This window comes from Trematomus bernacchii, unplaced genomic scaffold, assembly GCF_902827165.1.
Source record: "Trematomus bernacchii unplaced genomic scaffold, fTreBer1.1, whole genome shotgun sequence".
Taxonomy (NCBI): domain Eukaryota; kingdom Metazoa; phylum Chordata; class Actinopteri; order Perciformes; family Nototheniidae; genus Trematomus; species Trematomus bernacchii.
This window is the reverse complement of record NW_022987638.1, coordinates 1-13,719: the sequence shown is the minus strand read 5'-3', so window position 1 is coordinate 13,719 and position 13,719 is coordinate 1. Positions and strand designations below refer to the sequence as shown.

Here is a 13,719-nt window from a genome sequence, read left to right as displayed (position 1 = left end):
AATATCATTTGTAACACTGGTCGCCTGATCTGAAGGTGGCAGTAGAGTTTCCAATACATCTTTATCTGAAAACTTATCAGACCTTTATTCTAAAAATCTAATTTAACCATGTTTATTAGGCATTTAAAATGAGATAATAAACCTTGAATACAATTATGAATACATATTTTATATATATTCCATCTGTGTTTTCTATATTGGCATTCGTTGTCTTTAGATAAAGGAGCCTCCGCTTATAGGTGCAGACAGAAGGAATTATGTTATTGTAAAATATATTAATCAGTACTATAATTTTTTTAAATAATTTCTTCATGTTCAAGAAAAGTGACAGTTTAAAGGCGTGTCTTATATCTTGTAGGTTAAATACATAGACTGTATATATAAAGGTGAAATAGCATACACACAACTCAACAGCAGGCAATGTGGTCCTTTTTTACAACTCAAAGCATTTATGAATAAAATAGTTAAGTGTTATTTTAACAAAAAATCTAAATGTTGTCTTTTGATCATACAGAAAGGTACATGGAAATGCAATGCACTTAGTTCTCCTCTGCTGTCGCCCCCCCCCCCCCCACCCCCCCCGAGGCAGATCTCCCCTCCATCTATCCGTCTCATTCCTTAAGTGCTTAAATATTTATGTGTGTCGGGAGAGCGGAGGTATTTACATGCTGCTGTACAAATCACTCCTTTCTCTCTCTCACTTACACACACACACACACACACACACACACACACACACACACACACACACACACACACACACACACACACACACACACACACACACACACACACACACACACACACACACACACACACACACACACACACACACACACACACACACACACACACACACACACACACACACACACACACTTACCATCCAGGTCATTCTCCGGTGTCTCCGCGTTGAACCAATCACTGGCCGGACCCGTTCCATTGGCCGTCATGGCTGCCACCTGGAAACTGTACTGGCTGCCTTTATCCAGACCTGAGGGGGTTGGGGGGGGGAATAACATACTGAGTCAATTTGAAACTGGCTTTTTTCCAAATGACCTCTGATTATATATATACAGTGTATACACTATTTATTTAACCCCCGTGCAAATTGGATAGGTGTGTGATAAGACCTTACCAACCTGTGAACAGTCAAAATGAATAATCTATATGTACGCAGCTAAATGTAGATTGTTATGTTTATGCATGGTAGGGGTTTCACCAACTAATCGACTAGTCGACTAGTCGACTAAATCTACCACTAGTTGGCGCTGTAGGCCCTAGTCAACTAGTCGGGAACAAAATAGAGACAAATGTGGGAGAGGAGGATGCCGACATTGGTGCTGAGGTGCTGCAAAATGCTCCAACAAAACACGTCTGACATTCAGGGGTCCTCATCTTATGCGCAAATGCGCCGCAATTGTGCGCTCTTCAGTTTCAGTTTTAGCTCCGGCACTAAAAGTTCACGAGCGTGCTCCACTAGCACAAAAACGGGTCAACAGTGGCGCGGATGAGCTACGGGATTACTGCCAGCAGACACCCCATATCCCCACAATGGATAACCCTCTGAAGTGGTGGGCACAAAACGCAAATCGCTTCCCCCGTTTAGCCAAGCTTTCCAGGAGCTACCTGGCTAGCCACCAGGAGCTACCTGGCTAGCCACCAGCACCCCAAGTGAACGGATGTTTTCCCTGGCAGGCACCACTGTCACCCGACAGCGGTCAAGCCTCCTTCCCTCACATGTTGATGCTTTGGTCTTCCTTAACGCAAACCAAAAAACCTGGAAGGGTGGACATCGTTATCGAGGAGGACATTGACAGCGAGTAAAGTGTTGCGCAATGCGCACTGGATTTACGTTGCATTTATGTTCTTAACAGGTTTTTTGCAGTAGATTTGGTGAGTCCAGTTACTGTTTTTTATTTAATCAGCCATGTAACGGCATGTAACCCAAATTAAAATGCTGCTTTGTTACAGTGTGTAACGTAACTGTATGCATTGCAATACAAAATACAGTTTTACACCTCTCTTTGTGTGTCTTTATTATGACGTAACAACTAGTCGACTAGTCGACTACTATTTTGAAAAACTTGTCGACTAGTAAATATAGGTAGTTGTGAAACCCCTAATGCATGTTTTTTTTTGTTGTTGTGTTGTTTCCTGTTGTTTGCTCCTTTTACCCCTCACTACTCTGGCCCGTTCTCATTTCATCAATTTCCCCACCTCGACTCCCCTCCTCGACTCCCCTCCTCGACTCCCCTCCTCGCCTCCTATCCTCGTGTCTTAGTCCCGCCCACAGGAGATGCGAGCGGAGGAGCCGAGGAGGGGAGCCGAGGAGAGAGGAGGGGAAGCAGCAGGCGGTTAGAGAAATGAGAACTCCTCTCCTCTGAGCAGTCATTTTAAAGAGACGTCCATTAATGATGACAGGAGGCACAGATGCCCTCTGTCTGATGGACAGATGTGTTCATGACCACTTATATATTTACTTTGAATGAATTGACAGTGCGGTATAATGAGACAATAACAGGCTACAGACATGGCCGTATCCACCATTGAGGTCACCGAGGTCCGGACCTCGGTAATATATTTCGAGCTGTGTATGTCACTACCCGATCTGCAGCCCTGCCCGATCAGTACTGCGCATGTGCGAGATGGTCCGCCATATTGGACAACTACATACGGCAACTCTACTAGGACACTTGACACAGTGGCTTTTGGCAAAGCAGAAAAAGAACCGAGAGAGATTATTGTTATTACAACATGACTTCACTATTATTTAACAACTCTTTTTATTGGGTTCTTTTATTTGGGGTTAAATACATTGTCAGAATAAGTGAGACATGGATTTAACTTCTGTTAGACAGCTATATGCCATACATTTTTGCATACATTCACAGTAAATATGTATTCAGTATGATAGCTGTCTAACAGAAGTTAAATCCATTTCTCACTTATTCTGACAATGTATTTAACCCCAAATAAAAGAACCCAATAAAAAGAGTTGTTAAATAATAGTGAAGTCACGTTGTAATAACAATAATCTCTCTCGGTTCTTTTTCTGCTTTGCCAAAAGCCACTGTGTCAAGTGTCCTAGCAGAGTTGCCGTATGTAGTTGTCAAATATGGCGGACCATCTCGCACATGCGCAGTACAGATCGGGCAGGGGGACAGATCGGGTAGTGACAGTGGGTGTTTCTCAATCGCGAGTAAAGCTGCTGCAGAGCCACTATTTCAAGCATACTACGTCATCGAGTGCCGCCGAAGTACTGTTCCAATCTCCAGCATACTTGGAAATCTACCGAGCCCGGCGTACTCCGTTTGGAGAAATATCGAGGCTGCACATGAGTAGACTCCGCGGTCTTAAAATCCCCACAATGCTTTGCGCACGGACCAATTTCCCCAAATCTGTGGCGGAAGATGTAAGGCGGGGCCTCTCATATGACGCACACCTGCACACTTGCTAGCCTGTTCCACTCTTTGTTTTCCGAATGCCAGGAAGTATTCTTGCCTCGCTTCTGAAGCAAGATGCTCGGCAGACATGTGCTACCAAGCAAGCGTACTCGCGATTGAGAAACACCCAGAGTATACAAAACTTGTGAAATAATTGCACTAAACGGGGTTCTTTGTAGTACTTCCATTTACTGCCGATGGGGGCGCTGCATAACTACGTAGCCTTGATTAAAGCAAACAGAAGAAGACGACATATATCAACAAACCACCGCAGCCCAGACTTGTATCGGAGCAGCGGAGGAGTGATGAGGTATCTCGAGATCTGAGTCCAGCGGGCTGCTTGTGTTCCTGTTCATCAGGACATCATATGACCAGCAGATCCTGTGTGAACGCTCTACGTTAGTCAGTGGACGTCCGACAACATGCACACTAACTTATATTGCAGCTATAGGCTATACTTTGGTTTAAATTGAGTGAATAAACTAGCTAGAGAGCTAAAGTTAATTACATTCATCCAATGTCAGAAGGATTACCTTTTAACAAACGTTGTAATGCTTTTCTTTCATTTAAATTTGAGTAAAACATTGAAGATATAACATTGTATTGTTTTCTTTTTACACTGACTCAGATATAATGAAAAGACTACGCCAGTCGAAGCTCAGCTTTGGTAAGGAAGAGACAGGACAGAGAGAAAGAGAGAGAGAGAAAGTGATGGAAGTCAGGGAGGAACTGCAGGTTCAGTCACACAAAAGAATGTAGGCTTAATAACCCCATCTATCTATCTATCTATCTATCCATCTATCTATCCATCTATCTATCTATCCATCCATCTATCTATCTATCTATCTATCTATCTATCTATCTATCTATCTATCTATCTATCTATCTATCTATCTATCTATCTATCTATCTATCTATCTATCTATCTATCTATGCAGTTATGATGTCATAATAACATACAATTATATAAAACACATTTTGCTTACATTTTTGTTCTCTTTTGAGAATCAAACACAACAGATTTAAATAAAAAAAATAATGCAAACAAACAAGTGAAATGAACTAAATTGCTGAGTTGCTTTTAATTCACTGGCAGGAGCGACAAGTGAGAAGGAGCAAAAAGTGAACAACGAGGGAGAGATTGAACAAAGAGAAAGAGTAGAGGACAGAGAGAGTAATGAACAGGAAGAAGACAGAGAGACTAAAGAAGATGGAAGAGAGGCTGCAGGTTATGGAAAGGAGAGAGACATGGAAAATGAATGTTGACAATGTTGTGTGATCATTTTAGCCTCTTCTGCATGTCCAGATTATTAATAGTAACAATCAACTGATTCTTATGCATTACACTTTCAAAAATAATTGATGCTGCAGCCCACTGACATGGTTTAAAATCAATATATTATCCAATTTGTGACCCCCCACAGGACTTAAAAAGCACCTAACTAGATCATGAAAATCCCCAAAATCTCGGGGGGTATCCCCCGAACCCCCCTAACATGTTTGGACCTCGGTATTTAGGAAATCCTGGATACGGCCCTGGCTACAGATGCGGACCAGGCGCGCCGGATTCATTTTAGAAGTGGGGGGGCCAAAAAAGTGCGTGTGTATGGCCCAATCCCAAACCACGCCCTACACACTCCCCCTCCGTGACGGAGTGAACTCCATGGAGTGACACATGAGGCTCCCTCCTGTCAGATGGAGGGAGTAAATACAGCAGCAAGCTTTGGGACGGCCTCCCCTCTCTCCGGCAGATACAGGAAATGCCGTAACTGTATGTAACAACGGTTTCAAATCAGGATCTCTTTGACAAAACATTTAAATTAATAACTCAAATAAAACTCCAAACATCTTTAATTGTGAGAGTCAGAGACAACTGTCCAGGAGGCTTGGGCACTTTTTCCAGTTATTAACTCCGGTATTAACAAAGCTATCATCTCCACATTTTGAGAAAGTTACAAGCCGTTTGACAGCAGCAAATCTGCATATTTCACAGAAGGCCCGTTTAGTGGTTTTGCAAATAATTAACCACTCTCTGTTTTTGTACCATTCTGCGTTGAAGTACCTTTCTCTTTGCCCAGACGATCTAGCGGTCTCCTTTTTTTCGACAGTTAGCTGTACAGCTTTACCCGCCTGAATGTCCCGACAACAAACCTCCATGCAGTCGGAACCAGCCTGTTTCGGTTCAACGACGGCGGTGGGGGTGGCGGCGGCGGCGGTTTTGACAGTCTCTGCGGCCGCAGAGCTGCTGCTTTTGGGTTTATCTGGCTTCGCTGGTTCTTCTATGATTGATGAAGGTCCAGGCTCCGGAGAAGTGGATGTCAGGGATGTGACCTTCCAGTTGTTAAATGTAAGTTTAGATTGACTGTATTTAGTTTTCTTCTTCGCTGGTTCTTCTGACTTGTTTGCAAGTGTATCTATTCTTTCTATCTGGTTAACGGCTGACACACACAGAACAACGTAACAAACTAGAGAATGCAATTCCTGAAGAAATTGCTAGTGGGAATGCTTTATGCTGAAAAGCTGACGCTAAACTGCTATGCCGAAATGTAATGTGTAAGAAGAAAGTGAATAATTTAGATTGAAATGATACATGAACACTGTGTGATGAGAGAAGAAAAGAAAGTAAAAAGGCTTGGAAAAGCAGCAGAATATTTGAAATGCAAACTTTTGAACTAACTTGATGGCGAATGATCTGTCGCCATGCCAACGGCATTTGATGACATCCCATAATACGCTTAGATGCGTTGATGGCTGCATCGTTACCAAACCTTTGAAGTTTTGGGCCATTTGGAGCATTTTCACTGAAGTTATGAGAAAACCGTGTTTCATGGCGGGCATTGTGTTGCCATGGCAACGGCATGTCCCGTAGATGTCTTCACGGCTGGACTGTTAGCACACATGTGAAGTTTGAGCACTTTTTGACAATTTTCATAGGAGTTATAGCAATATCGTGTTTTATTGCAAGGGATGCGTTGCCATGGCAACAGCTTTTGAGGAAAACTCACTAATGGTATATAGACATGTTGAGGGCTGGACCATTAACTGTCATCTGAAGTCTGGTGGTGTTTGGATCATTTGCATAGGTATCACGACAACATCGTGTTTTATGGCGAGGGATGCGTTTCCATGGAAACAGCCTATGGTGAGATCTCAGATTTGGCCTAGAGCTGTACCGGTACGAGGCATGGACCGGTGATATACAAGTGAAGATTGGGGACGATCGGACCGTGTCCATTGGAGTTACAGCGCCATCGTGTTTCATGGCGAGCATTGTGTTGCCATGGCAACGGCATTTGAAGAAATCTCAAAACTGTCTCGTAGATGTCTTCACGGCTGGACTGTTAGCACACATGTGAATTTTGAGCACTTTTTGAACATTTTCATAGAGTTAAAGGGACATCGTGTTTTATGTTTCCATGGAAACGGCATATGGTGAGATCTCAGATTTGGCGTAGAGCTGTTGAGGCATGGACCGGTGTGGCAGAGAGAGAGAGAGAGAGAGAGAGAGAGAGAGAGAGAGAGAGAGAGAGAGAGAGAGAGAGAGAGAGAGAGAGAGAGAGAGAGAGAGTGTGTGAGTATGAAATGAACAGTTAGAACTGACTGCTGTCAGTTGGAGTGATGACATCATCGTGTTCCATTACACAGGTGTTTATAGTTGAGCTAACGAGCTATGAAGAGATCAAAGGTTTGCATTGTTCTAAATGACAGATAAACCACTTACATGTGAACGTTTTGTGGAAGAACGATAACAGATATCTGTGAAATTTCAAAACGTGAAGCATGTCAAGGAAGTTGAGTATCTGAAGTGTAAGTTTTGTGTACTTTCGGGTTAATAATGTGGCCTTTTTGGCAGTTTAACTAAAGGTGTGCGGCTGCTGCTGTGAGGAAATATCTGCCTGAAATTACAATGGGCTTTAATGGAGACATGTTGAACGTTTTTGTCACTTCATGCCCTCAAGAGGCATTTTGTTTAATTATTTGTCATTTTTCAAGCTACGAGATGTTTTCCTACGTTTGTCATGAAAAATGATGTCTCAGGAATGTAGGGTTTGGGAATTATGGCAGTTTTAAAAAAAAATATGAAGGCACATTTCAAGATTTCTTACCCTCTAGCTCTGACATCACGCACTCTAGTTAATGTTAAAATCTGAAGAAAGCCTCTTTACCAAGGTCTGAACAATGTTTAATATCTCTAAAAGTAAGAATCAGATTTAAAGGTTGTGTTACACGAATAATGTCAGAAAGATGTGTAACAATTTAAAGTTGGAATGAGGTTTCTGAGTGAAAGTATGAATGAACAGTTAGCAGTTGAAGTCGCATGAAGATTTGTTGAAGTCTGAAGAATTTCTCCATTGGTTAAAAATGTGATGTATTATGGGACGTATCTCTGGAATTATGAAAGTTATGAATGATAAAAGTAATAGCAGTCGATTCCCGACCGAGATGAACGTTTTGATGTTTGAACGGAGTTTCTGCGATGTTGAATGTGGGAGGAGAAGACGGACAAAATAATTGGACGGAATAATAATAAACTTTTTGTTTATTTCGTTATTTAGTGGGAATGCTGTATCAGCATTCCCACTAAATAAAGTAAACAACGTAACAAATAAACAAATCTAAGCTTTTTTATTGGTTGTAATTTACATGGATACATTTGAATGGTGTGACAATGTCCTATTTGATTGGGTTAAAATGTACATATTCTTCCTCTTATGTCTGCCTGCTTTATTTTACCTAACCCCTAGATTCCACCGGGTCCGTCTGCGGCGCGTTACGGGCGCGTTACGGGCGCGTTACGGGCGCGTTACGGGAGCGTTACGGCTGCGCCGCGGTGCTCACGGCGATCGCGGCCACTCTAGTCAATGGGTGCTATTCCACCACACGCGGCGCGTTACGGCTCAGAAGCGTCCCAGAAGCGCCTCGGCGCAGGGCTCCTCTAACCCCTAGATTCCACCGGGTCCGTCTGCGCCGCGTTACGGCTGCGCCGCAGTTTTGGTCCGGCCTCCTCCGCCGTCATACCCTACCAGGCGCGTTTCAGAAGCATTTCAGAAGCGGAGCGTCTTGCCTGCCGGCTCGCAGTTTTTGTTGATTTGATTTGTTAATAATAACTGTAATATTCCAGTTATAAACGACATGAATCAAAGGTGTGTTGCTGTATTTTAGTGGTAAAAAAATGCATTCATCATCATAATTATTCTATATATATAATTTACACAGTGCCTGTAAACCGGAGGAGAACGCTGGCATTTCTCCTCCTACTTGAAATACTACGGAGGGATAGGGTCTGCAAAATTAGTTTGTGTGTGTGTATATATATATATATATATATATATATATGCTATATGCTCTGAACATTCCACTTCCTGCCTGCCCGACCTTACGTTACGGCTGCGCCGCGTCAAAAATAGGATTCATCCTAATTTTAGAGGAGCCCTGCGCCGAGACGCTTCTGGGACGCTTCTGGGACGCTTCTGAGCCGTAACGCGCCGCGTGTGGTGGAATAGCACCCATTGACTAGAGTGGCCGCAATCGCCATGAGCACCGCGGCGCAGCCGTAACACGCCCGTAACGCGCCCGTAACGCGCCCGTAACGCGCCCGTAACGCGCCCGTAACGCGCTCGTAACCGCAGACGGACCCGGTGGAATCTAGGGGTAACGGAGGGAAGATATTTTCGTTTGGATTAATGGAAGCCCGCGAGTGTGTGTATATACGTGTGTGTGTTTGTGTATTTTTGCGTTTGTGTGTGTATTGTGTTTGTTTCCCGGGGAAAACACTCACGAGAAACACCGGCTGTTGTTATGCCTGCTGTGACGTTACGTTACTTCGGTCTCCGCTTGTAATTATGCCGTTACAAGCTTTCAAAGTTGTATTTATCATCTGAATTTGCCGAAACAAGTTTAATATTCTGAAAGCCAAGACTTTGTTTATTTGAAATCAAACTTATTATTTTGATACAAACAAACTGTAACGGACCCTGCCATGTTATATATGATTACTATACGCCTTACATTCTTAATTTCAGCAGAGGGAGGGGAAGCGGCGCTGTGGAACAGCAGAGTGGCGAGTGAGAGCTGTCATCTTCCCTTTACAAGCTTAAAAAATGCCTGTAGCTAATGAGATTGAATATAACAATCAAAAATAACAAAATATACACAGCTAGATCAGAACGCGTTTTAGATGCGACTTTAGAGTAGAGGGGAATTATTGAAACGGGATTTGTACAGTGTTCCGCGGCATCCGCCGCTGCGAAAATGTAGGGCAGGGCTCAAAAGTGGGGGGGCCCATGGCCCCCTGGCCCCCCCACTTCTGGCGCCCTTGATGCGGACACACACACACACACACACACACACACACACACACACACACACACACACACACACACACACACACACACACACACACACACACACACACACACACACACACACCACAACACCTGCCACTGGGTAATGAGTTCCTGTGTGGACAGACAGCTGAAGATAGCCATCAGTGGAAAATAATGAAAAGGAAGATCAGTTTCATTCAAATCCTGCAAAGCTCAAATTGAGATAATAGCTGGTGGCAGTTTACACACACACACACACACACACACACACACACACACACACACACACACACACACACATACACACACACACACACACACACACACACACACACACACACACACACACACACACACACACACACACACACACACACACACACACACACTTGTGAATATGTGGATTTTTTTCAAATGCAGCTAAAAACAAGCCAGACACAACTTGAGACAAATCCACTGTCTTACCCACCAACACACACATTTACATGCACACACTAAACAACATGCTGGTTCAGTACAGGAAGATTTTAAGAACCCTTGTCTTTTTTTTGGTAGTTTTGTCCAAACTTTGAGACTCAGCATAAAAAACAAGGTTCTAGTTTCACAAATGTATTTCAAAATGAAAATAAGTTCCCATTTGAAATGATAAGTCTGGTAATATTCTAAATGTTTCGCATTCTAAAGTCCCACCTGTGAACAGGTACCAAAAGTTGTTTGGTTCGATGGCCTCTTGGTCTCCACGGCGACCGGTCTTTCTGTATTTGATCTTGTAGGCGGAGATGATGCCGTTCTGGGCGCTGCGGGGGGGCGGCTGCCATGACACCTTGATGCTCTGGAAGAGAATGAAGAGAGAAGACAATAATGAAACTAATGGAGCTGCAGAGCGTCCTCTGAGCTCGCAGACGGATTCTTGGGCAGAATTTAAAGGTCCCCACTCCAAATGCTGTGTGGTTAGTCAATGTGGTTTTGCAATTATTTTTCTTTGTGTCATTATGCATTTATTTCTAGTTGTTTTGCCTCTTCAGAGACTCTAGTCTTTTGTTTCTCTTTTGGTCTCCAGTAGTTGTTTGTTGTGTCTTGGACATATCTTTGGGTGGCTTAGGTTTTGCAATGCGCCGTGGGACAGTTATTCCTCCAGCATGTAGTTTACTCACCTTACAGACATGTTGAGCCCCAACCAAAATACAGTATAACTGTGAATAAAATCTGAGTGAATTATTATAGAGCAGGGGTGTCCAAACCACGGCCTGGGGGCCAAATGCGGCCTGCTGACCATTTTGAATCGGCCCTCAGCTAATTCAAGTATAATGGAATATGGCCCACAAATGAAACTTTTACTTGTCTTATATTGTACTTCATAAATATATATGTAAAAACATATTACACAGTAGTATTCATGTGTTAATAAGCCCACTTTTCAAATATATTCAGTCAATTCAAACAAATCTTAGTTGATAAGAAAAAAGGCCCAATAACTTATTTACCTAACAAGCTTGAAATATACCCTTCATATTTCTTACTGAATCAAACTGAGGCTTCTGTTTTGGGGGATGAGCTACCAACAAAATAAATGTGATATAGACTGTTTTTTTCTTAAATCATTATCAAGTATCAAGCATAATTTACCTACATTTGATTAATTTTGCAAACTTATAACTAAACTTATGAGGCAATATACTACTTGCCGTCTGTAAAAAAAGTTTGGACACCCCTGTTATTGCAACACACTCTCACTCCCTAAACGTCCAGGAGCGACGCTTGGTCAGGGTCCTGTGGCGTGCAGTTGGGACGCGCCGAGGCTCCTTCAGCTTCATAAACGGACGCAAAGAGCTTTCAACTGATTGCAATGTATTCCCTTCTGCGGCAGGATTTGACGCTCATGGAAGTACCGCATCCGTTTATGTCGGCGGCTGTTTAAAGGCAATGTGAGCGTCCATTCCCATTGGATAATGGAGAATTTTACACCCGGAAGTAAGTATTCTCCTTACTGTCGATTGATTTGACAGTGATATCTGCACTACTCATCAACTCAAAAACACCAGATTATCCTTGTTAATTACACAACATTGATTGGTTTAAATTGTGTGCAATGCTTTTGTATTTTTCCCCTTCGATTCGGAGAAAGAAATATTTTTTCGGAGTTTAGGATGGCAGAAGACACTACACTACCCAGAATCCTCAGCTATCGTTTGGGACTACACCATGTGCTTCGTGTCCTACCCCCTCCCCCCCCCCTTAGGTCACAGGCTCCTCCAACAGTGCAACACAATAAAACAGATACACAGAAAAAATAGTGCAAGTAAATACAAAAAGAAAAATAGTAAAATAGTAAAAAGTTAAATAGTGCAATAAGAGTAGGGATGGGTATCGTTTGAAATGTATCGATTCCGATTCCGGTTCTTATCGATTCCGGTTCTTATCGATTCCCCGTTTCGATTCCAAAATTGTAAAAGAAAGAGGTCAAACGTTTAGATAACAAAAATATCTTTATTCTTTTAAGCTTTTAAGGTAGGGGAGGTAAGTTTGAGAAACCGGCTTGAGTGCGCTAGAATTTGAAAATACACAACCGGAGAAAATCTGCCACTTCCTTACAGAGCCCCTCCTCCAACACACACGAATGCGCACATGACCAATGAGGGCACGAGATAAGTTTGTGAACAGATGGAAGGCTGACAGGCAGGTAGGCCATCCAGTTATTTTAGCCGGGCCGGCTAAAATGATTGGTCGTGCTTTTTACAGTACTACGGCTTCCACAGATGACTTTTTTTTATGGATTTTTTGTGAAAGCACTTAAGATATTCATTGCTATCGGGATGTTAAGAGCATTCCATGGAATATAACAAAAAGTGTATCTCGAGCCGGTTTCTCAAACTTACCTACCCCACCTTTAAATGACATTTTTACAAATAAAAAAAATATAATAGCTGTGCTTTATTTTAACTGAGCTATGCCTGTGGCAAGCTATTAACAGGCATTACACTGTGCCTTGTCTTTTAATTTTTTAGTGTAGTGGAGCCTCACTTTAGAGCGTTTACCGCGATCCATCTTTGGTGTTATGAAGTGACTGTCTACGGGAGGGCGGGGGGAGCCTCGCTGCGGGGCAACTGTGGACCTCTGTCGCCTGTCAGCGCAACTTACACGATGCCGTTTAAAAAAATGTATCTGCAGATCCCTATAAAGCATATTCATTACTCGTTATTCTCTAATTGTTCATCAAAAACTGTATATAATGGCTATTTTGCACATCCCTTCAAGATTTCAAGATTTTCAAAGGTTTATTGAAATATCATATACACAACTACGGTGTAGTTATGCAATGATAACAAACTTGGGTCATAGGTTCCTCAACAAGAGATCTATCAATATGTGTGTACCCAGGGGCGTCGCCTGGACCTGAAAACATTCGGGGCTTAGCCCACAGTGGCGGCGGCCGCGGCGCTACAGTGGAATTTTTTACTGCAACACTCCCCACACGCACACACACAGTACACCCGCGACTGTTACAATGAAGGCTCGATAATCAAATGCACTTTGAGAGCAAAATGAAGAGATCTATGGATACCTCTCTCAACACCCATATGAAGCAGAACTGTAAACAGATGTACTTTTTCTTTATGGATGTTTTACTAATCACTACCCTTTTAAACTCTATTCTTGTTTTACTGCCATATAGTATTTCATAACTGTTTTTCCTTTATTCTCTTATTTCTTTTATATCTATAATGATCGTATGAAGGTGTGCCGCGGAAATAATCTTTTGAATAATTTGTGACCAAACCGTTTGAGACCCACTGAGATAACTTAGACTAAAGTTATGTATCTAAACACTGAGAGAGTCCTTTAGCTCACCTGAGTCTCTCAGTCTGAGAGGAGAGGACTCTCCTCCAGCTTCTTGTGGAACAAACAGCTCCTTATGTCCGTTAGTGCAGCTAGCTAACCAGATGCTA

General features: G+C 42.7%; 1 protein-coding gene across 1 annotated transcript in view; it reads right to left on the bottom strand.

The window, feature by feature from the left end:
* Positions 1-10,604, bottom strand: part of LOC117484747 (netrin receptor DCC-like) — a gene marked incomplete at its 5' end in the record, with an annotated part of 117,971 nt that extends 107,367 nt beyond the window's left edge. The window contains 2 exon segments of the mRNA XM_034133164.1: positions 884-994; positions 10,463-10,604. Of these exon segments, the coding sequence (XP_033989055.1) occupies positions 884-994; positions 10,463-10,604 (253 nt within the window).
* Between the last annotated feature and the right edge of the window lie 3,115 nt (positions 10,605-13,719).